The sequence below is a fragment of the Aptenodytes patagonicus genome, chromosome 10 (assembly GCF_965638725.1).
Source record: "Aptenodytes patagonicus chromosome 10, bAptPat1.pri.cur, whole genome shotgun sequence".
Classification (NCBI taxonomy): Eukaryota; Metazoa; Chordata; class Aves; order Sphenisciformes; family Spheniscidae; genus Aptenodytes; species Aptenodytes patagonicus.
Genome location: NC_134958.1, coordinates 8,109,223 through 8,132,738, shown reverse-complemented (window position 1 = coordinate 8,132,738; position 23,516 = coordinate 8,109,223). Strand labels below are relative to the sequence as shown.

Below are 23,516 nucleotides of genomic sequence, written 5' to 3'. Positions count from 1 at the left end.
AAAAGGAGAGAGTTCAGCAGCAGGAGTTGCAAAGGAAAGACGACTGAGCCAAGGGAGGGCAAAAATTAAAGGGGGGGGGGGGGGGACGACAGTGTTGTGACCTGTCTTTTTACTATGGGTAAAGAAAGTGTAGCAAGGAAAGAGAACACCAGTGCCCTGCTTTCCGCTGTCCTGACCTACCCCTGTTTAGTTCACCAGTATCAGATGGTATAAACAGCCCAAAGGAGATTTGCCATCATCATGCAGAAATCGTATGCCAGTTAGAAGCCCTGGAATTAAGTTGACTTTGCAATTCAACAGCAAGCACAGAAGGAAAATAAATAAAAAGCCAGTGGGTTAAAAGTCAGGATCTCCCTTAGTGCTAGAAACACAGCTTACTTTTAGCTGTGCTGCACAGCTCAAAGACTAAAGCTTAAGCCATGATATTAAGGTTCATACGGCTGAGAAGATATTGGCATTTGGGCGGACATCAGCAATTCTTTCAAGCGAGTTACAGATACCAAGGGCTGGAAAGTCAGAAGCATTTCTGCTGTGTAAAACGTGACATGCCAAGATATTTATTCTGTTGCAAATGATGCTCCACATGAACCTTAATTACTGGGCTTCTTGCAACTGAAAATAGACACCCCATTCTATACACACACACACAGAGACTTGGTCCAGGTATACTGATGGTCCTGGCCTCTTCCATTCACCCCAAGCTGTGGCCCCCCACAGGGCATTTTGGACTTGCACAGCACCCAAAAGCCCTAACACCACATAGCTCCAGGGAGAAAAATGATAGGAAAATGCTTTTACATTAGCCATTATAAGGCTTGTGAGCACAGATTGGGTGATGAGTGTATTTTACTATCACTGACTACAAATCAGACGCAAGGTACGACATATTGCCTGTTAAACGATCAGTTCATGTTTTCATCAAGTCTTTTCACTCTATGCACCCCCTGGAAAGGGCTTCTTGCTTCTCTGAAGGGCACGTGGAGGAAGCAGGATGGGAGAAGGGCAGCCCAGGACACATTGCCCATTGCAGAGCTCCCAGTAGGAGCACTGCCAGTTCCCACGGCTTGCGAGACCACTGCCTGCAGCGGCTTTGCTTTAAAGACCTGGGCAAGCTGTGACCCTGGAGGCCAGAGCTGCCCAACTGAGGATGCTTGTAACCTCACTGAAAATAACAGGCTTTTTAGCTGCTGGCCAAATATAAAATGTCACTTTCATGCTAATTTTCAAGCTTAGCACAAGCATTTGTTTTTCAGAGAACGCTCCAGAAAGCCTCTGCCTTCTGCACAGATGGGTACAGCCAAGATCTAGAAAACAATCCATCAGAACTGATGAAAGTTGATTTTACTCCTTAGGAAATTATTATATCTGTGATTTTGTTGAATATAAAAGGTTACAGTTAAAACTTGGAAAAATGAAAGCAGAAGACGGCTTTCATAAAAAAAATATTGCCAGAACTTCTGCTACACAAAAATCATATTAAAAGCATTCATCTATTCAGAAATTAATATTCAGGTTAAGCATTTGACTTGTTACATTCATTTTTGCAAGGGCTGTTTTATTTTTTTGTTTACTTTTTTCTTTCTTAAATAAACTCTCTCCAATTTGCTGCTAGAAAACCTTGAAGCAGTGGAAAGAAAAGGGAGCCAGTGTATCTCGTTGAGAGTTAGATCATGTCCAGCTCCATTAAGAAACTCAGAGAAGCAGGAGGGAACTCAGCCAATGGGATTTTGAGCCCGTGGGATGTCACAGGTCCGGGAAACACTTTTTGCCTCCTTGCCACGATTCCAGATGCCACAAAGGGCAGAAAATAAAGGCACAGCTCCCGCCCCATGTGCTCAGGCTGTGTGTGCAAGGACACAATCACTAATATCTCCACTGCACATTACATTCTACATCACCCCTGAAATGGGCCAGGACCATAAGGCACTGATGAACCTTCAGTTTATTAATAACTTTCTTTGATCCCTAGAGAGATAACTATAAAAAAAAAATCCCATTTTAATTTCCCTTGAAGTAACTCAGGAAATGATCGTTCTGACTTAACCTTGGCCATTCTTAATTTTTTTAAATTTTTTTTTTTTTAAATAGTCTACAACTTCCCCTGAAGGGAGCAGTAAACTAGTTGTCTGTAAATGGAGATTTACTTGGTCACCAGTTGTAGGCAAGTGGAATTAGATCTTCATCGTCATTTTTAGAGCACCATGGGTATATGCACAGCACTGCGCAAATGAAGAGCTGCACCAGACAAATAACAGGTCGCCCATCCAAAAGGGCTTACATTAATTACGTTAATCCAGTAGAGACAGAGGAGTGTGATTAAACAGTCTCTACTGCCTGGGATTTGGCTGTTATCCAGTGGTAATCCTGCACAATCTGTGTTTGAAGTATGTGTGTAAGGGGGATACTCTAAGCACCTACCTTCAACATCAAAGCCAGAGACTTGTGTAGATGACGGCATCCTTAGATGCAGGAGCAGTTCCTGGAGAGCAGCATCTCCAGAGATGAGCCCTGAGTCCCTCAGCTCAGCTCCTGCAGAGCAGCCGGTCTCTCCTTCGACTACTGTGAACCCAAGGACACTGGGGACTTGAAGTTAGGCAGTAACTTTAATTAAACCCCAAAAGTCTCTTTAAGGAAGAGCAGAAGTAGACACAAGAAACACAGATGGTGCTAAACCATAAACCGTAACACTAAGTTGTTTCCTATGTGTCTGGTACAGGACAAAGTCTCTTTCAGAGGGCAGGAAGACTCAGCCACACTGATCCTTCATGCAGACACTTGAGGTTAGATTTGGACTCCCTCCCCAAGAGAGAGGGAACTCTGTACAGGAGGTAGCTCATCCTCCTGCTGCACAGAGGAGTCTACTGAATGACAACAATTTAAGTGTCACCTTCTAATCTCCCTTTTCTTCAGCCATAACACAACAGTTATGAACACAACTGGCTGAAAAAGGATACCAATTCACATGCAGTAACATAGCCTAGGGCAGCAATGGAGTCACAACCCATGGTCTCTACCAAATCACATGTTTGTGATCAGCAGAAAAGATGACCCTTCAGGCAACAGAAGCCACTTAGTTGCAACCTGCCTACGCAGCACAAAGAAACCTTTCATCTGGGTTGGAGCATCAATGGTCAATACTGGACCTTCTGCTCCTCCTCTACTACCTTTCCACGAAGGGCCAGAGATTACAGAGAAGGGAAGGTGCAGACCCTGCAGAACTGGGCCTGTGAGTGCTTTGTGCCACTTCCCCACATTGCAGCAGTAAGCCAGCTTCACCCCAGCGATGCCTGCCAAGCACACTCACCGTCCCCAGAGGCACGGAGGGTGGCATGTGGAGTGACGCAGCAGGCTGCAGCCATGACTCTGCTCCTGCAGTTTCAGCACAGCAAAAGGTTATCTCAGCTTCTGGCCCAGCTGGCAGCAGACCCTCGCTGCTGCTGTGAGTACCCTGCTGATTTACTACCTACCTGCTGTAATTGGAGCCCAGTTCATTTATTTGCTCTGTCTCTGGCAGGCTGTCTGCCATCCAGAGGCATCTCCCAGGGAAAGGGAGCAACGGCCCCGAGTCACTGCTAGCAGGCACGGGGAGCTCTTCCTGCCCACTGAGCAACTTTTACCAGCCCATTCGGTCCTAAACATCACCTTTGGCAAGCAGGGAGCAGTTCTGTGCTACTTAGCACAGCTCCAGAGAGAAGCTGACGAGAAAAACAATGAATCATCTGCTGAACTTTAACTCGTGACAGTGCTAGTGTGGACTCCACCGTGCAGCAGCTGGATCCAGCACTGAAGGCTTTGGGACCAGATACACAGCTTCTGGGATGTGAAATGGGAAAGGTCCACTCCTAAACATCAAATCCCATTTCTACACTCACAGCTGACAATGAACCTTAAATCTAAAGGGATCCATTTAAAAAAATCCCATTCCTCTCTCTTGCATCCCTCTCAGAGAAAGAAAGTCTCCAGGATATTGTGGAAGAACCAAGACACTCTCATAACAAAGGCTGAGGTCCCAACCCTCCTTTTCCCTGCTTTGCAGGTCTGAGAAATGCTCTGTTGCTAAGTCTCCTGGACAGAAAACCGAGGTAGTAAGTTAAACATATACACACGCAGAAGACTGTAGGAACATGACTAAAAGCTATTTCTAAATTCTCAGTCTCATTTGCCAACTGAGATGCTACACATGGCAAGTCATTTCTCTGTCTCAGCATGGGAGATGGGACAGAAATCCAGTAGACAATGCAAAGAAATGCTCCTTGGGCAGGAATCAAAGAGTCAATGCTTGGGAAGTGCCTAGGTAACACAAAGTGCAGATCACTCCTATGGAGGTCTGGTTTGCAATGTGTTCTTTCATACTATGGTGGAAAACCCCACTCATACAAGCAGGGAAGAATGGGAAAGTATAGCCATCCTACTACCAACTTTGTGGTGGATCAACTCACTGCAAACTGTTAAAAAGCCCAACAAACTTGTGGGTTTGCTGTACCTGTCATTCCCAGAACCTCAACTCAAACAGAGGTGCTTTTTGATGAGCTGCTGACAGCTAATTTATTCAAGGTTTGCATTTTGTTTGAAAAGCCCAACATCCCCAGCATGAAGAGCAACACAGTTTTCCTTGGGTCAGCAAAACAGTGCAAATGCAGCTTTTATTTTTCACCTTGAACCTAGATGGGGGAGGTATGGCTCACGCTCAGAGGTGCAAGTACTGTCAGCCACACGGCTGGGAATGAGTTTTGCTCTGTAGCTGTATAACATCATCCAACTCACAGTTGGAGGCTTCCCAGTTAATAAAACAGCCATGTGGGGCATTAAAAAACAAACCAAAACAAAACCCAAAAGCATTTCCTTCCTTTGCCACCTCCAGTCTCAAAACGCCTTCCAAAAAATGCCAGCCAAAAAGTAAAACAGCAGTCAGCGGTACTCCTGAAATTCAATAATGTCTTTTTTTTCTTACGAGCTTTTTACTCAGTGCAAGTGTTATCAGCACCTTTGATCACTGTGCTATGGGCAGAAGACAAATAATGATGGGTTGGAGGCAATAGTTAGCATCTTCAGTAAACACTGGGATCTCTTTGGGAACAAGGCTCCTAGCACACTCGTTCCCTCTCCTGACACCACCCACACCCGCCATCAAAAGACACTGTTTATTCACAAAACAAGCTTGCTTTGCAAGAAAATGGAGACCACGTGCATCCCATGGTCTAGGAGGCAGCACACAGCAATGCCCTTGAGAATCACCCAACAATTGTGATCCAGAAAGGCAACATTTAGCCCAGATTCTATTTAGACACTTAATTCCCATGGTTATCGATTAAAATAAAGAGCCTGAATTTTAATAGAAATTGAAGAGCCTTTTGATGTGAGGATCCAAGCTTCTGTAGACGTAATGGAGATGGCCCATACCATGTTTCTCCTATATTGGCTTAGCTCCTGTCTTAACTCTAGTTGCTTCAATACCTGCCCCCCCCAGCTTTAACATGCTGCTGCTCACCTCTACACTCCACCTCCCCACTTCACCTTACTTTTGCCAACATCCTTATTCTTGCCTTTGCTGAACACAGCCTTTGCTCAGGCAGATTTCCCAAATCCTTATCCCATTCTAAGTCACCTCCAACAGCTCCCTAGTGCACTGTAGATTCAATTTCAAATTGCCTTCCTGGGCTGCAATAAGCAGCAAGGACTTTCTCGAGCGCATCTCTATCCAGTGCTACACCTCCTTGCTTGCCTCCTCCTCCCTCTGCTCCTCCAGCTCAGCTCTAGAATTTACTGCCCCTCCAGGGCTAATAAAGCCCAAACTTGCTGATTTTAAGGCACAGAGTAAGTCTCATCTGTTTACTCAGACTTGGAATACCACAGGACAGTGAGACTGATTCATTCAGAAAGCTTCACTCGAGCAAAGCTCGTGCTCTAGTCTCCACATTACTATGGTTGGGGGGGGGGGGCAGAAAGTGAGATGAACACAAGGAGCTACACAGGGGAGCATTTTATCCAGTAACACTGGAGAGCAGCAAAGCTTCATTTTCACTTCTCTTGTTTATCTGAAATTTTCACTTCAACAGGTCTTTTATATATCTGCAAAACCCATTTAAGACTACATTTTGCACCTAATGGGATGGCCTGCCCTAATCTTTGCCAGCTGCGCCAACCCGTGCCTTATCCCCCCCACCCCAGTGCGCTTTCTCACCAGTCCAAGGAATTACTGGAGCATTCCTATCAGTGGTGGGATGTGGCATGGCCAGGGTGATGGCACAACTGCCATCTCTGGCAGCAACAAGGTTTTTGACAGGCAGATGCCACTTCTAAGATATCTTCACTCCAGGTGAACAGTTTCATTCCCACTTCACCACCTTCATAGCCTTAAAGCCAAAACCCTAAGCATCCAGGCATGAAAGTAACAGACTTGGGAAGAAAAATGCACAACCTAACTAGGAGATGAGAAAAGCCACAGGGAACTGTGGAATTCACTGCCATTTCTGTTGTGCAGGCCATAAGCATAAGCGAGCTTTGAAAGTGACTGGACAAACCCAGGGCGCACGTCCCCTGTGCTGGTGGCTCCTGGAAGCGGGTCATGGAGCAGTGTGGAGTCTGACTGTCCTCAACCTGCCTCTTGCATCTCACTGACCACTATGCAGTGTTGGTCTCAGTTTAACCATCCAACTCTTGGAGACAAACATAGTTTGCAGAGGTGGAGCAGGCTAGTGCTAGCAGACAAGAAGCCAGGACCATTAACCCCTCTGACACTGAAAAGGAAGGAATGTCTGCACCCATGGAAGATACATTGCTTTGCAGGAATGCAGCGAAATGTTTTAGGTCTCAGAGCAATTGCAGGGCACTGGAGTCAGAATTCCTGGGGTCTATTCTCACCCTCCTGATAACTTGTTTTACAACCCTGGAGACACTGCTGGAGTAAGAGTATTTGTTTAACCCATGCGTAACTTGAGTTTTGCTACTACTTGTAAATCAAGTACCTCCAGGATGCTAAGCACCTAATGAGGCATGGTATCCAATTACAGAAGAGACCGGTTTTCCATTTAATACATAATGCTCACCAACACAGGAAGGGAAGCGAGGTTTGGAGAGACAAGAAGTATATTTTACCAGATCAGGTGACAGATGGGAAACAAAAAGTAAATCCTTAAGTATGAGTAGTCACACTGGTCAGAACAAGACCCACCAAGCATGAATATGTGTGTTTTCCAGCTGCCTCAGCTGATCAAATAAAAGGTGTTATCCCTCCCTACAAACCTCTTACCCTCTGGCACCTGTGGGAAACTCTTCACAGCTTACACAGAACTACTGCAAATAGTTTAGTTTCCTGCAACACTGCTTCTTGCAGTCTACAACACAGCGTGCTTGTCTACCACTAGTACCAGAACAGCATGTTTTTACAGAGGACATAAATGAAGATATGCATTGACATAAAACAGAAGTGCAGTAAAACATCTTTACACTTGCATTGCAGGAATGTGAGTTTTGTAAATGTAAAATCTGGAGGGGGAATATTGAACACACACACACACACACACCCCCCTACACAACAAAACCAATGAGTGCCCAAAATGAACAGAAAGCTAAGAGTCAACCCACGGCCGAGGACAGTAAAGCATTTATCAATGCTCAAGACACCTTGGCAGCATGGCCAGCACGTACTTTGTAGCTCACTTCCTGCATGCTACCGCCCCTTTCAGTCCCCCCAGCACTAATAATACTCTAACAAGTATTATTCTTTTGATGATCAGTCTAATTTTAATTAGGACATCCATATGTTGTTAGCTGATGGCTAACAAGATACAGGTGGTCTTTCATCACAAGGGTAATTGGTCTCTGCAGCAATGACTAATACAGCAAAGCTGTCCCAGTTGTCTTTTTCCCCCTAACATTATTTCTTTCCAACTCTAATAAGCAGTATCACTGTCTTGCACAAACAGTTACAGTGGGAATGGTTTGTCCAACACTGAGGATAGGAATGTACAGAAAACCATAGGGAAAAAGTGAGGTAAGCAGAGGGAGACAGGGAGGAAAGAATTGGTGCACAGTGTATCTTGCTCTTCTACCTGTTTGAACTCTTGAATTTCCGCTGTTGCTTTGATCTGCTGCCTTTGGCCAGATCCTGCACCTTGTAATGGAGGCAGTCCTGTTTAGCTGCAGTTAAGTGCTCCGAGGTATTAAGTCAAAGTGACATGTTGTTAACATCCATCTGAGAAACTATTTAAATCCTCACATTTTAATTGGTTAATAAAGGGCCAAATTTGGATAGCCTCCTCCAGACAAAATCCCTATTACTGAAATCAAAAGGGGACTTACTGAGAGCAGGCCTTCCTCTAAGGAAAAGCCAAATACCTCATTAGCAGCACAGTTAATGAAATGGCTGTACCTTGGCAAAAAGAAATATACAAAAAGAATTTCCAAGTGCTTTCAAAGGACCAAAGTTCAAAGGAGCAATTTAGGGGCCAAACCCCAAACTTGGAGAAGGCAAAGCCAAAATGATTTGTCCAAAGCCAAGGGGAAAGCTACCAGCTGAATAACCCCAGACCTTCTGGGGTTAGGGCCTTCTGCAGCCCTAAGGCTTTTCTCCAGCAGCGTGGGCTCTCCGAGCCTCCCCTTCCCCACGCCAGACCACAACGTCCACAGAATGCAGCACTCCCGGACCACGCTCTGGATGCCCTCAGCTGCCAGAGCCAGAGCCACACCGGCAGCAGCTGGAGGGGATCGACACACAGTGCAAAAAGCTCATCCCTTCCCAGAGTCCATAGCCCTGCAGATTGCCTCCACACTACCCACAGGAAAAAAATATAAGGAGGTCAAAAAGCCTCGAGTTTACTCCCAGGGTGAACCAAACTCCATACATGAAAGGGGAACATCATTTTTGCCCTGTACCATTTTCAGCCAGAGCTTCTGGGATGCAGCTCATGGCCAATTTCACCTTTCTCAAGCTCAGTTTGGGTCCTTTACTCAGTGTTTTCCTTGTGGCAGCAGAGCTAGTTTGGAAGACGCAGCTGACTGACAGCTGTAAAGTGACAGGTTAGTCAGTGGGGAAACACCTTGGCACCAGCACAGCAGCGGCTCTCCCGCCAGCAGAGCGGACAGGGCTCCAAAATAAGTAGGCAGATCTTCGGTAGGTTAAATCCCAGCACCAGGCCCCTGGTGACAAGTCTGCCAGATGAGAGGTTTCAGTTTGCTACCGATCCCATGCATACACTGCCTTCCTCCCCCAGTCCATGCACCACACCACCGAAGGGCTCCCACTCCACACGGTCTTCTAATGGCTTACAAGGTGACCAAGCAGCAAGGAATTTTGCTGTCAAGTCAAGGAATTTTGTAGGTTTTTTGCAAGGTGCTCACCACTTGCAGCCACAGTTTTTCCTCCAGGCTAGTCCAAAAGGGGTAATCAGACACTTGCAGTTATTGAGACTGTGCTGATGTCTCCACAGCAGCTCTGCCCCGGGCCTCACAGAACAGGTATTATTGGGCCATCTCACACCTCTGATTCATGTCACAGATGTTCCTCTGGTGTTAACGCCATCAATTTTCAATTACTCAGGTGCACACGCTGAACCTGTCACATTGGTCAGGCACCTGTTGGACATCTCATGCCAGTTACACACGCAGCCTTGAAGAAAGCCTCATCCAGGGCCTGATCTGCCATCACTCCTTGATGACCCTCACAGCCTCTGGGAAAAGCTTGTCCTGTCCCATTCCCCAGATCCCTGAAGGAGCTCAGCTGCCTTTCGGCTGCTACGTCAGGGAGCGGCCTGCGCAGAGCCGCCCACGCACAGCAAAGCAGGCATGATAAAACCGCAACTTAACAGCAGCTTTGGCAGCCGAGTGCTGCCAGGCCCCATGTGTCAACAGACCATTGCCTGACCTGTATGTTTGTGCTGTGGCACTACTTGGGACTTTGCAAAAGCAAACACTTTTAGGAGGTTACTCAGATAGCACCTATCAGGCACCAAAAAGGTATGAACGTCGGCAGGCCTAGCACCCAGCTCAAACCTGCAGCAGCCTCTCCAAAGGGCAAAAAAGTTGCAAAAAAGTGAGGTTGAGCACCTCACCCAGTGACAGAGGAGGCAGTTGTGAAAGCAGGAGCTTTTGTGAAAGGTTTTGCATTCTCCTATACACTCATACAAGCGCCTTGTCTTTCAGATAAACTGAGTAACAGCCAGCCGCAGGCGGGGAGCTGTAAAGCCAGGCCAGCCAGCTTTCCCTGGGGCTCACAACATGGCAGACATCACCAAGAGCAGCAGCAACAGGGGCCTGAAGCCCTGGAAGCATTGGGCAGGACGTGTGTATCAGGATATGCGATAAAGCAGTAACTATTTGCAAGTTTAAGGCAGTGATTATCTCTTAACGCTACTTCAGGCCACTGACCTTTTTTGTTGCAAGGTTACAGCGGTACATCAAAATTCATGAAAGCTGTCTCTTGCTCACTTGGCTGAGGGTGAGTGGGATAATAATTTCTGACAATCCTAAAATATCCTCCATACCAAATTCTTTGTTTTGGTAGGAGAAGAGGACAACACAAGCCTCAGTATCGGGCAACAAGACTTTCTCCACTGCTTTGAGGTCAGTGCCCTGATTTGTGCTGGTGAAGGGGCAGATCCTGTGCCTTGTCCTGCCATGGGAAGGCACATGCCAGACACAGCTCCAAGCGTCCTCAGTGCAAGCCCGTAAACTGGGACCAAAACATCTGGAGGCTCCTTATGTGCAATGAGTTGGGGAGTCTCAGTCGAATTCCCAGGAGAAGGGCCAAGACTGACAGCACATCCCAGCTCGCTTCCACTTGCACCATCAAGGAGGTACAACACAGCCTTCAGCTCTTGACATGGGCAACTCAGCACCTTCCAGTCTATTTAATTAATTTTATGGACCTTGGGACTAATATGTACCGTCCTCTGCACGCCTGCCATTTAAATGACAAGGACAGTGCTTTAAAGAGGCTGCCCCAGGAATGATGTACCTCACTAGGCTCTCCCAGCTGATGACTGTTTTAATACGCTACGGAAAGAAACCAACATGCTCAAAAATTGAAGTGATTTTTACAAGACACCAGAGTCAGCAAATCCCAATTAAGCCAAAAATCAGCTGCAGAGTACACAGAGAGCAGAGAGTAACATGGAAACAGCTCCCACCCTCAATATGCTCTCACACAAAGTCATTTGTGTTGGACTCAAGCTTTATTTACTCAGCTCATGACAAAAAAAAGCTATTAGCAGAAGGTTAAGGTAGCTGGAGCAATTGCTGTAAAATAATGGAGCCCAGAGAAGTTACGACTTTGTGCATATATACGTTTAATTGAATAAATACATCCATTCAGCTACTGCCTTTCACAACTCAGCCTTCCTGCCTGCAGTGGGGAAGGTTATTCCCATTAATTGATTATTGTTACTGCTCTAATACACCCTACACACTTGTTTATGTTTCCATTTAATTTTCCAGGATATTACCACTGGCGCTGTAAAAGGGGACATGCGTAACCAAGCCAGCCCCGCTGACACACAGCAAATGAGAACACAGATCTCTCCCCAAAGGGGAATAATTATAAAAGGCTGCAGGTTATCAATGGATCAGTGGGTTAGGCCAATGTAGTTAATACCGGTATATCCGCATGAAGCCATGCAATTTAATCTGATCACAGTTAGTCCACGGGGAACACAACCCAGTGAATCTGATGCAAAGGCCCTTTCAATAACGAACAGGCATCAATGGCACTCACGGTGGCAATAGCACTCCTTTTAGTTTAGTGTTAATATCGTGTCTTTATCAACCCCTTGGAGACAGTGGCAGAAAGGAAAGGCTCTCCAAATCACCCGTAGGAGGATGCATTTACCGAACAAAACGATTACAAAATTCCATCAAGTCTTTAGGTTAAAAATATTACATACCTACAAAACTGCATATACCAGCAAGGAGAAAAGCATTTCTCTGGAAAGAGTGCTCACACTCCGCAAGTGCACGTGCCCACATGGAGGTGGACAAACTCACCAAGCAGCTTGTGGGTATTGAGTGGGCACACAGAGGAAATAAAACAGATAGGAAGTCAGCTAAGATCTACCACAAAAGACCTAGTAGAAGCAGGCTTTAAAAGGAAAAGGGTTAAGGAAAGCACAAGGCTGGCAGAGCCTTAAGCGGGTGAGCTCAGAGAAGCATGTTCCAGCAAGAAGGGCTAATGTGAATAAAACACCCATGTTGTTTGCAGACCACAAATGAGCACACAAGGACAGAGTACGGTCAAGTGGGAAAGGCTGTGAGGAATGAAAAGGATAAGCAGCCAGGATGGGCAGAGCTGTACAGACCTCTCAAGCGGGTCCTAAAGACCTCCTAATCAATACGCATCAGCGGAGGGCCTCAAGAGGCCGGTGATAGGACCTGTATGTTATAAACAAACAATTATTCCACTTGCTATGGTTTAGAAATGTAGGCTCAAACATACACTTTAAGAAATTTGAGAAATTTGGAAAGGGTAAGACTGAGCAAAATGCATTCATCCTCCACGCAAGAAACTTTTCAGCAGTTATAGACAAAACTAGCAAGCAGCTACTGGAAACCTAAGTGAATTTCTTGGGGGGGGGGGGGGAGAAAAAAAAATCACAGAACGAAAAAAAAAAATTCTACAGACTTGGGAAGGGACAGAAACAATGTCCATCTCAACACATTTTTGTGGGTACCCAGGGTCCTCACTAACTTTACACAGAACCTCCCATGCTGTAGATATCAAGCTATGTAAAGAGGAGGATATATTTCCAGTCTGAAAGCCAAACATCTGCAAAATTTGCTCTTTAAGCTCCAAAATATTCACGTTTCTCAGAATTACGTGGTGTGTGTCCCAGGAAACAGAATTCTGAAAGCTTCAAAAAAAAGGGAGACATTTGCCATTATGAAAGGTGCTGTCACTGACTGTCCATTCTACAGTCCTTCAAATATAGTACGTTACATACAAGAATACTGGTTAGACGATGGGGGTAACATCCTGTGGAGTGTTGGGGTTTTCAACTCTCTGATTTCTATGGCTTTTTCTTTACTGGCATTGAACACATTTTTGCTTTTGTTTATAAAATCAGAAACCCCATTTCCTTTTTTAAATTTTTTTTTTTTAGTATTTATTATGTATATTAGGATTCATCAATATCAGATACACAGTAGATGAATGGTTTCAAAATTCACGGCAACTGCTTAGCTTACCAACATGAGCTTCCTAATAGAAATCAAAGTACTATTCCTTTGTATTACCACATACAAAACGTTGACTCAATCTCTGATGATTTCAGCATCTTATGCTGATAACTTGCTATTAACTCCCCACCATAGATACTAACTCTCAGATTTAATTCTTGTCAGTCAAGAAAATGTTTCTGCTTCTCCAAAACACAATGGCTGCCGTCATTTTGACTGACGTAGACTACCATAAGTGATTTTTCAAATGGACAAATTTATCTCTGGAGACAGCAAGATTCCAGCTAGGGCATGTTTGTCGTCTTCTGCAGCAAATCTTGAGTTGGTGCTTAAAGCAAGCAAGAAAGCACTGGATAAGAGAGTGAGCATTTCTCTATGACTGTCGTCACAAAACAAAAAGTGCTTCCACACATTCAATGCAAAATAACCCCACGCTGCTGCAAAGGTGAAAGTCGGCAGTGACAACGCAGGGTCCCATCCCCCTTGCTGGGTTAGTCCCATCTGGGCAGATGTGGAAAGAAAACACCATCCTGTTGAGTTCTGCTCTTACACCAAGGGTAATAGCTGGAACAACCATGTGATAAACCAAAATACACACAGCAAAGGCCAGACAGAAGCCTGGGAGATGAGACAGAAGAAAACAGCTAAACAGACACATCCAGCAGTGCTGAGTTTTCTAAATTTCCGTTCCTCCACCCTGCCACAAAGCAGACCAAGAACAGCTCTATGCCCCTGAGCACACTAGCTCAGGCACACCCTTGCACCACCAATAACTCAGGAGCACTCATCACTCCTCATCACTTACTCCTTGACTCAAGACTTGCCCCTTCTGAGATTTCCTTGAAGTCATTCTTCACATTACAGCAGTTTCTGCAAGTCAGCGGGGAGTCTGAAGTGGTGGGTCCTGAACATGTGGGGTATGTGTCCATGAAGTTAAACACTGAGACAGCTTCAGCAAACTTAAAGATAATCTCTGATGCCTTAAAGATCAATACAGCATTCTTCCAAATGAGCCACACAATCTGGCAGTGCTCCCTCCAACATCAATATCAATTTCCTCCATCAACAGGAGGCAGAATAATAGCAACTTCCTCTGTATAATGCAGCCCTTAATTGTCCCAGATCAAATACTGGCTCCCAGAGGCTATTCATTCTGCTCTATAGGTAACCATGTCCTAGACAAGATGCAAAAACTTTTATCAGCAAATGTTAAATGCTGCAGGAAGCCCAGAAGGTGCGTATGGAGACTGCTAATAACATTAATCTACCACATTACTGCACTGTCTCTAACTGAACATGCAAACCACTGCTGAGAGCAACGTGGGTACTCCAGTGACCAGAAAACACTTGCAAGCTCTTGCTCATCTGAGAGGCAGCAAATCCATATAACCACTGTCAGATCAGGTTTTTTCCCCCCCTGTATCAGCTCCACGTCACCTCTGATTCCCCTCCTAATGACAAAGTCTTCATTGATTTCAACAGAACTCAGCAAGACCTAGCAGAAAACGAACTAAAGAAAAGAGGGAAATGTCAAGTGAGTCATTAGCGGGTAGAGAAAGGAACTGTGTAGTAAGTAGTCTTCAACATACTTTTCCTCCTTTAAAATAAACGATGCCACAAATTGAGGGAACCCTTTGACATTAGTGAAGCTGCAGCAATAACAAGCCCTGCACAGTCTGCAGGAGTGAGGAATTCCTCCACTCAAAGGGATTACTTATGCCAAATGCCAATACACACACAGGTAAAATTAACCTGCTTGTTTGGAAACCTCTAGATGGGAGTTCAGATCTGAAAATACAAGAGCAGACCCAAACAGAGAGAAGCAAGCAAACCAGCACAAACCCAGGAGATTTTTCCCAACTTCAAACAGCTAAGAAAATTCCTTTATTTTTTCATCTTTTGGCTGCTATTGCCAACGTTATGACCTTTGTGTTGAGCAGGCGCTCAGATGCTGAAATGGGAGGAGAATGTATTTCCCATCATTAGCAGGAGCAGGCATGGTCCCGCTATCTTTCTAACTCTGTTACGGCACAAACATATTTTCTTTTGAACATCCTTTGGTGCGTACTCCCATGCATGCATCTTTTTGATTTGGTCTGCCCTCAGTTACCACAACACAGCCCTTTTTCCTAGCGCTGGTTACTACAGCAACAGAATCTGTTTGAGTTTGGTAGCAACACATTGCAGGCATCAAAATATCTGCTATTACCTCAAGAAACATGAGACTACATGTCAGCAGCCCATGCCACAGAGATACCTTCCTGTAATACTTCACCCCTGTCTCTGTAATTATGAAACTCTATGAATTCCCACCTCCTTGGCAGAGCACGAGCCTGAGCAACCTCTGTCTTCAAAGGATGCACAACAGAGGTGCACTGCCCACCATATCCTGTGTGCCTGTCACTGCAGAGAAACCACAACGAGCCAGATTTGATGGACTTCATGGCCAGAAATATATTATATTCCACAGATGCTATTACGGGCACTAGCAGTTAAAGCCAAAGTTTCACTTTAAATTCCATATGGTACCACATCCGCATTCTTCTGCACGCACGTATTAGTACTAATACAAAAAGAAGGTTGGGGGTGTGTGTGTCTTCTTTGTTTTGGGGATTTTTGTTTTGTTTTTTTAAACTAGGAGTCTTCCTGTATTGTCATTTCACTGCAAAGAGACTTTATTAGATATTATATTAAGTTACTCCACTGAACTCTTGTACAACTTGGAAGGAAGGAAAAAAAAAAATGCTCAGTGTACAGTTATTTATCTAAATCGCTGCCTTGGGACACAAGAGGGTTTTTATTGCAGCAGGTGAACAATTACTAGTACTTAGCTGTCAGGTGAGAGACTGCTTCTTCCCCCCAGCCACAGTACAGCCCAAATACAGCACAAACGTACTCGACATTAGCAATATACTAAAGACAGCACGGACTGGTCAATCTGATCATTTCTCAGCTGCAGCCAGCCATGATAGAAGTTCAGCCAGACTATTACCACTGTTACTAATTAGTTTCTATCCTGAGAGAATAACCTATGCCAGATTTGCTCCTAATTTAAACTGAGGGAACTTACCCAAAAATGTTTTATCCGGTCACACACAGTGTAGCCCCTACTGAGTGAGTGTGCTATCATGAAAAAGCAAACTGATATAAATATAGCACAGTGACAGTATACACTCTGCGGTTATTTCCTCTGTGAAACAGAGAAGAATGAAGTGGGTAAGCTGCTCAGCCAGCTTTCTGCTAAGGCCACTGAAAATTGCATTGATGACATCAACAAAAATAATCAGTTAAAGACAAATCTGAGCAAGTAATTCTCAAACAACATTTTAAACTGAGGAATTTAACCTCCTGTCAAGTATTCACAAACCTGAGAAGACATGTACATTTCTACCAGCTTCTTCTCCATTTATATTCATTCACAGAATAGATTTTTTTCCTGTTAGCTTTTATTGTTACTAACCAAATTGATTGCAGGTTGATGTAAGAATTAATCATCCCATATCTGAAAACCTACCTGTGACGGATAGGCTGGGACAGGCCAGATATTAAACTTCATTGTTGGTATGGCTGATTGGTTGAGTGTGCATACACATGCACTCTTCTGCAACCCATAATTCATATGTAGAAAATTCAGATTATGATTTTCACAGCTAAAGCTAGTAAAGCAAACAACCCCAAAATGCTTGGTTTTTTTTAAAAACTCTACATGTAGAAAGGAACATGGTTAGAAGCATATGTCTGAAGGAAAAATAATGAAGCAGCATATAGTAAGCAGAAATCATTTTCTGGCAGTATTTTCCCAGCTACAGTTGAACTGCCAACTTTAAAGAAGTTATTTTAGCATACAAGATGAATGTATCTCAGGAACAAAAAGAATCACTCTTCCTAACCCTCCTCTCTTACACCCTCCTCAATCCTGTTCTCAGACATGAAGCATTGCTTAAAAAATGCCCATGGAACAGACTGAAAGAAGTTGCTGCTTCTCTATATAGTTATTTATAATAGATAATCTTAGAATCACTCTTAATTCCAGCTCATCATTTATGGTGTTGGCAACGTTGCTCCAGTGAATTTAGTCTCATTATTCACCTTTGGGTTATACAGTATCTTCTCTTTTATATATCATCCTGCTTTATCCAGTGGATCCCTCACAAGCATTTACAGAACCAAGTAACAGTGAATAACGATCCAAGGACAAAGCTAAATGCTGAAATACTATGATTTTTATGGCCAGTTACAGTAAAACATGGACACACTTTGAATATGCAGAAGAACCTCTTTAGGTAAAGCAGCAATACATCCAGGAATGCCACAGCATGCTATGTAGTTAGTCTTTCCAACAGGCCTCTGCGCTATCCCAAGACACTGAACACCACTCAGAAAGTCAGCGCGACTGTTCAACTTTGCTGCCTGTGGTCATATCCCAGCTGCGTTCAGTCACGCTTGGGAACTTGATAAAAATGTCTTTGCAAAAAAAAAAAACAAACCCCAAAAAACAAAACCAGTAATGGGATCATCCATTCAGTTGAAAGTCACATCAAGACAGGGATAATGGGACAAGCGCACAGAGTTTTGGTTACTGGAAACCATACTAACAAGTGCAGAAGGATGGCAGCAATGGCAGCACACACTTCACTGATTTATTGCATTGGAGCCATTTATCTAGTGACAAGTCCTGCGGAAAAAAGAATGAACCAAGCTGGTAAGTTTTTCAGAGAACAACTTCACCTACAACATCCTCTTTAAACCTGCTGGAGAAGGTACTACTGCTGAAACCCACGAACACTTTACCCCAATAACAGAGATGTTTTATTGGGTAATTGAAGCCAAATCTCACATCTTAACCATCTGGAAGAATTTTGCAACATGATCACCAGAATCATGAGTTCTACTTCAGGCTCACCATGTCTCAAAATAGACCTCAGCAGCTTCCGCATCCCATTCTGTTACAGGGATCACATTATCTGGGATCCTGCCACAGCATGCTGGGTCACAGCACCTACTCTGTAACAGGCACTTCCTTGCTAAAACTTGATGGTGGTAGTGACAAGGCATGCGTCTCCTCTCAGTCTCCTTATACTGCAATGATCACTCAGACACAGACAAATGCTTCGGAACAGGAAGGGAACTAGGATATCCTGGGGGGCGGGGAGGGAATCTTCATCACATACACCACTTGGAAATTCTTCAGCTAAAACTCAACCATAAGCCACCAATATCAGAATTTAAAACAGTCTGGGCAAACACAATAGAAGGAGTGAGCATGTTCCTAATCATCCAGTAATAATCACCACGGCTGTCAACCTTGACCATTGCTACAAGGAAATATCACTGTGTTTCCCTGCTGCTTACAACTGCTTGGTGTAGAGACCCATGCCAAGCTACCTTCACAAGCATAGCAGCACATGGAGAAGAACATCTACAGAAAACAAGAGCGAGATGCCAGCCCGCAAGAAAAGCCTTTAGTGAGAAGAAGTTCATAGAGCCTTACCAATGTAGAGGGAGGAATCTTTCCGCCTCACGTGGTCATCAATGTAGGAAACTCCCAGGGGCTGGACAGGGGTAGCACCAATGCCCAGGAGGACCTGTGCTCCAATGAGCAGCAAGTACATCATGTTGGTAGCAGTCCTATTCCTGCAGATAAGGTCCGGGTCTGGTCCCTCATCACTGGTGGACCCGTTGGCAGCACACACATCCCTCCCTTCAGCCCCCCAGCGTATTTCTCCCGATTCATATTCGTACTGGTGGGTCAGAAATTCAGGCAACGCGGAAAGGAGGGCACCCAAGGCCATGACTATCCCTCCACATCCTATCAAGCGTGGACGGTGTCCTCGGGCTCCGAAGTAGCTCACGAAGAGGATGAGGGCCAGGTTGCCGATCTCAAAGCTGCTGGCAATGACACCCACATCAGCGCTCTGAAGGTTGAATCGCCGCTCCAAGGTGGTTAAAACACTCACCTACAACAGAGAAAACCAGAGAAAATTACTGAAAGGGAATACGACCTGCCTTCTGTCCTCCCCATATGTCCTGCTAAAGCATAAGTTTCCTTGACTTTCCCTTGGAGCCAAAAACGTACACATCGAGGACATCCAAATCACAGTATAGTAGTAGTTGACCTCCAAGCATGATCTGACTATTCAAATACAGCCACATCAGAAGGTCCTAATACCAACTGACATTCCACAGCCTACCACCTGTCTGAGCGCATGTTCACTTCCAAATTCCTGCGTACATCAATGTATATTTTGGGTGCCTGCAGAGACCCATGACTCCATGATTGGTTAGCCTCTCTTTGGGCTCCCTTTCTATCTGAATGCACAGCCTTCACATTGCAAACACTGTTCCACAGAACCAAGGCACAAACCACACCAAGCCCCACATCATGCCGGGCACCCAATCTTTCTCTTGGAATGAATCGCAGTTAGCGAGCAGCAGAAAACCTTGCGGATACTTGGCTCGCACACCAGCACAAGGCCATCAAGTCAGAAACAGTGATGCACAAATAGGCAATTTGGCCAGCATAGAAGACTTCTATTAAAGGATGTAAATAAAATGCTGATCAAAGGGTTTAAACTGTTTGAGGATTAGTTAATGACTGGGATCATCACTTACAGAGTATTTTTGAGAAGACAGGCCAATTAAGGTTTACATAGACGATTTAAATCCACCACGAAGACGGGAAGATTTAACAAATAGTGGTTATTTAACACTAAGAAGAGAGAAGCACATGAATAGTCTTCAAATATTTAACTACTATGAAAAGGAATGACCTGTTCTTTGCATTCAAAATGGGCAGGACAAGAAGTGACAGGTTTAAACTGCAGCAAGAGATGATTCAGGTTAAATACAAGTTGGGGAGAAACCAGAGTTTTATCGGTAAGGATTGTGAAGCACTGAAATACGCTGCCTGGAGAGGCTGCAGAGGTCTTTAAAAGAGCATAGACCAGCATCTGTCAGGAAAGACACAGGTACGACCGATCTTGCCATAAGGCAGGAAAATGAACCAGATCATCTCTTGAGAGCTCTTCCAGTCTTGGTTACGTGGTGCAATGAAACACAATGTGGATTTTCTGCAACGGTCATAGCACTGATCAGAGTATGAAGATGAAACATTAGGTACCTCACTTGCTGTCATCCCTGCTGAAGGGACAAAACTCAGCGCATTCTCATGTCTACAGCAGTGTCCCCCTTATACGGGGGGGGGGGGGGGGGGGGAACAACAAAATCTTGAACATGTCACAGAAATGCCAAAAACTTTTACCTTGGATAAAAGACTATCTTGTTTTTCAAATTGCAAAAGATATTTAAGGTTTTGCTAAAACAGGCAGGCTTCTCTATTCAAAAAAACATGTGATAAAGACCTCAGAGCAGAAGGTAGCCCCTGGACAGAATAAAAATAGCCTCCTACTGGAAGCACTGGAAATCTTTGCTGATAAACCTCACAAAGCAGGAGCCAGTCTGACCAACTTTAAAGTATTCTGACAGCAGCTCTTCTCTGGGGGCAGTTAGCCTCTGTTAGGGTACACCAGGGCACAGTTGGACAAAGACAGCCCCATCGGCAACAAAATGGAAAAATGGAAACAACCCACTTCTGCTGCTTTGCATAAGCAAAAGCTCCCAAACCTGACCCTGATAAGTGTCCAAGTCAGACCTCCAAAACTGGACTGTTTTAATGATTTCTGAAAATTCAGCCTTCATCCCGCACAGGCAGTTATGATTTTATACTACCACTGTAACCCTCCCCCACTAATGAGCCAAGAACTGAGCAAGGCAAAAAACAAACCCCCTAAAAAAATCAAACCCTATGACTGAAGGCAATGCAATAGCAATAATTCTTCCCCACGCCAAAGCCAAGTGAAGATGTGCGTGTCAGAGGGAGAGGAGATTGCCACTTCATCTGAAACACCAGGTGCAGGTACCTGTTGGGATTAAACAGCTCTGCGATTCACCAGGGGAAACGATGTCTTCTTGAGCGAGGGCACAGCACAGTATGTCCCCGCTCCAGCGACCTCGGCTACGCTGCTCGGCCAGCAGTGCTTGAGCACACATCTAACAGCAACATCACTGTTCCCAACCCTCCATGGGAGCCAGGGCGACAGAGCTGATAGATGGCAACAGACACTGCTAGAAAACACTACGTTGGTATTTTCAAAGCAAGGCACACCAAGGTGGAGGGATACGGACAACCGTTGTCCCAGACAGCCCCACCAGGCACTCAATGCGACAGAGCTACATTTATCATCCACAACACAGGACTGGCTTTGTTGCAAGGTGTAATCTAACAGGGCTGGTGCAGTCAGACTGGTAGGACTCTAGATTTCAACACCACACAGCAAACACCAAAAAACTCTAAGCGATGCAAAGCCCTGCTATGGGAGCCCTCCTTCATGCTACCACCTCCGGCACATCCTTAGAGGAACTCGGCTATAGTTGAGGTCCCATGAACACCAATTTTGGCAGAATGGGGAATCTCTCCAAGATGAGTACTTAACTCTGAGCATGCAAAAACATGTCTATGGTGCTCATTTTTGAGCTGTACCTAGATAGGAAACTCATAATTACTCATTACAGCTGTGTAAACTGAGGCATAGAGAGCCAAATATTAATGAGACAAGTACAGTAAACAAAATTAATTTGTGATGGAATAATTTAGGCTGGAAGACTGAAAGCCAACAGAAGTGATTTTCCAAGGCCAACTGGTATTAACTAGCTTTGGAAGCCTCTCCCATATTTCGACCTGGCTGCCAAATTTTAGGCTGTTACCATACATATATACAAGTGGCTAGAAAGCAGGATGATATTTAGAAACACTTGGGTGCCACACCTTACCAGGGTCAGATTTTGGACAGCTGGATTTCAGATAAAAAACTGCACCATTTCTAAGTGCTATTCACAGTGACAGGGACAGTAAATAGATGACAAACCTGGGAACTAAAACCAGAAGTCCCAATTCTCATTCTGCTCTTATTTCAGTGGGACTTCAGTTGTTCTCTGCCTTTTTAGAAAAGCTAAACCACTCACAATAGAGAAACAGAGCCTCACCATCCCAACAGTTTCTTGGTTTGCTTTGGTGATGAGACTGAAACAAAAGGAGGAGGCGGACGACGACACAAAGCGAACTCCAATCCTCCTGATAAAAGCTGGCAGGAGTTCTCCTTATTCCTCTGGCCAGACCACACTGTGTTTCCCAGCTTGCTCCTTCTGGCTGTAGCACCGCCACCCAGTGCTACCAGCTCTGCCTTTATTAAGTGGGGTATGGGGTGCAGGGGGGGCACGGTGAAAGAACAAAACCATCACATCAGCCTTGAGCATCCAGAGGAAAACAGCATCCAAGTACAAAGCGCTGAGACCAGTGTCAGCAGAGTAGCCTCCAAAACACTGACAGTCATGGGGGAGGGTGGAATATCCCAAAATAAAAATAGGGCTGGGAAATAAACTGTCAACATGCAGATTTTTAGCCAGAGAACACCAGGAACACAACTGCATTACATCCAGGGTGGCTACAGCCCAGACAGCGCAGCCCAAATTCTTGCTTTGACATTGGCTGTGACCTTAAATACACAGGCCGACTACAAAATCGGCATTAGCACAGCAGAGATGTTACCTGCATTTATTCAAAACAAACCTCTGCCCACGGCTAGACTCATTCTCCCACCCTCCTCTACACCCCACCTTTATGGGGCTTCCTGCATATAAGGTGTAACCTGACTAAATGTTACGTGCAGTTTGCACGTGGGATGCTCCTGGTGCCCTTGTAACTGTTAGATAAAAGAGCGCTGTACTGCCCATATTTCTTTTCACAAGCCTGCTCCCCAGCAGATAAGCCATCACCACTCCTAGACACTAACTCTATTTATCGAGTTACATAAAATGTTGCGAAAGACACGACAGGTCCCTGTAAAATACTGACATCATGTGAAAAGGCTGCAGGGATTATAAAGAGTCCCTGTGCGCTGAGACCAGGTTGAGCATTCAATTGCGCAGCCCACGTGGATGTTGGTTTAATAGCAGGGACGCAGGGAATGGACTGGTGCAGCAGCACAGCGGCTTCAGATGGACAACCTCCTGCTAAAACACAGCGGGAAACGCTAGGAGCCCACATTATTAGCTGTGAAGCTGCTATTTCCTGGCTCCTGTCAATTTACACAGCTGTTTTGCCAGGGCTGGAAAGAATAGATTAAAAGAATATTCACTTAAAAAAGCTTCTAACCTGAGATGAAAACAGTTACCAGGAAGCTATTACAACATCCAGTGAAATTCAGGCAGACAAGATACATGAGACACATGCGGTTTGACACCAAAAAGTTAGCAGTGTGAAACCACCCACTGGACCAGACAAGTCCAGAGAA

The 23,516-nt window shown here is 44.9% G+C and overlaps 1 protein-coding gene across 1 annotated transcript in view; it reads right to left on the bottom strand.

Moving 5' to 3' along the window:
• The window catches only part of SLCO3A1 (solute carrier organic anion transporter family member 3A1), a 145,213-nt gene that overhangs the window by 101,101 nt on the left and 20,596 nt on the right, over positions 1–23,516 (bottom strand). Inside the window, exon 2 of the mRNA XM_076347967.1 lies at positions 18,659–19,124. Coding sequence (XP_076204082.1) covers positions 18,659–19,124 — 466 coding nt within the window. The remainder of the gene's footprint in view (positions 1–18,658; positions 19,125–23,516) is intronic.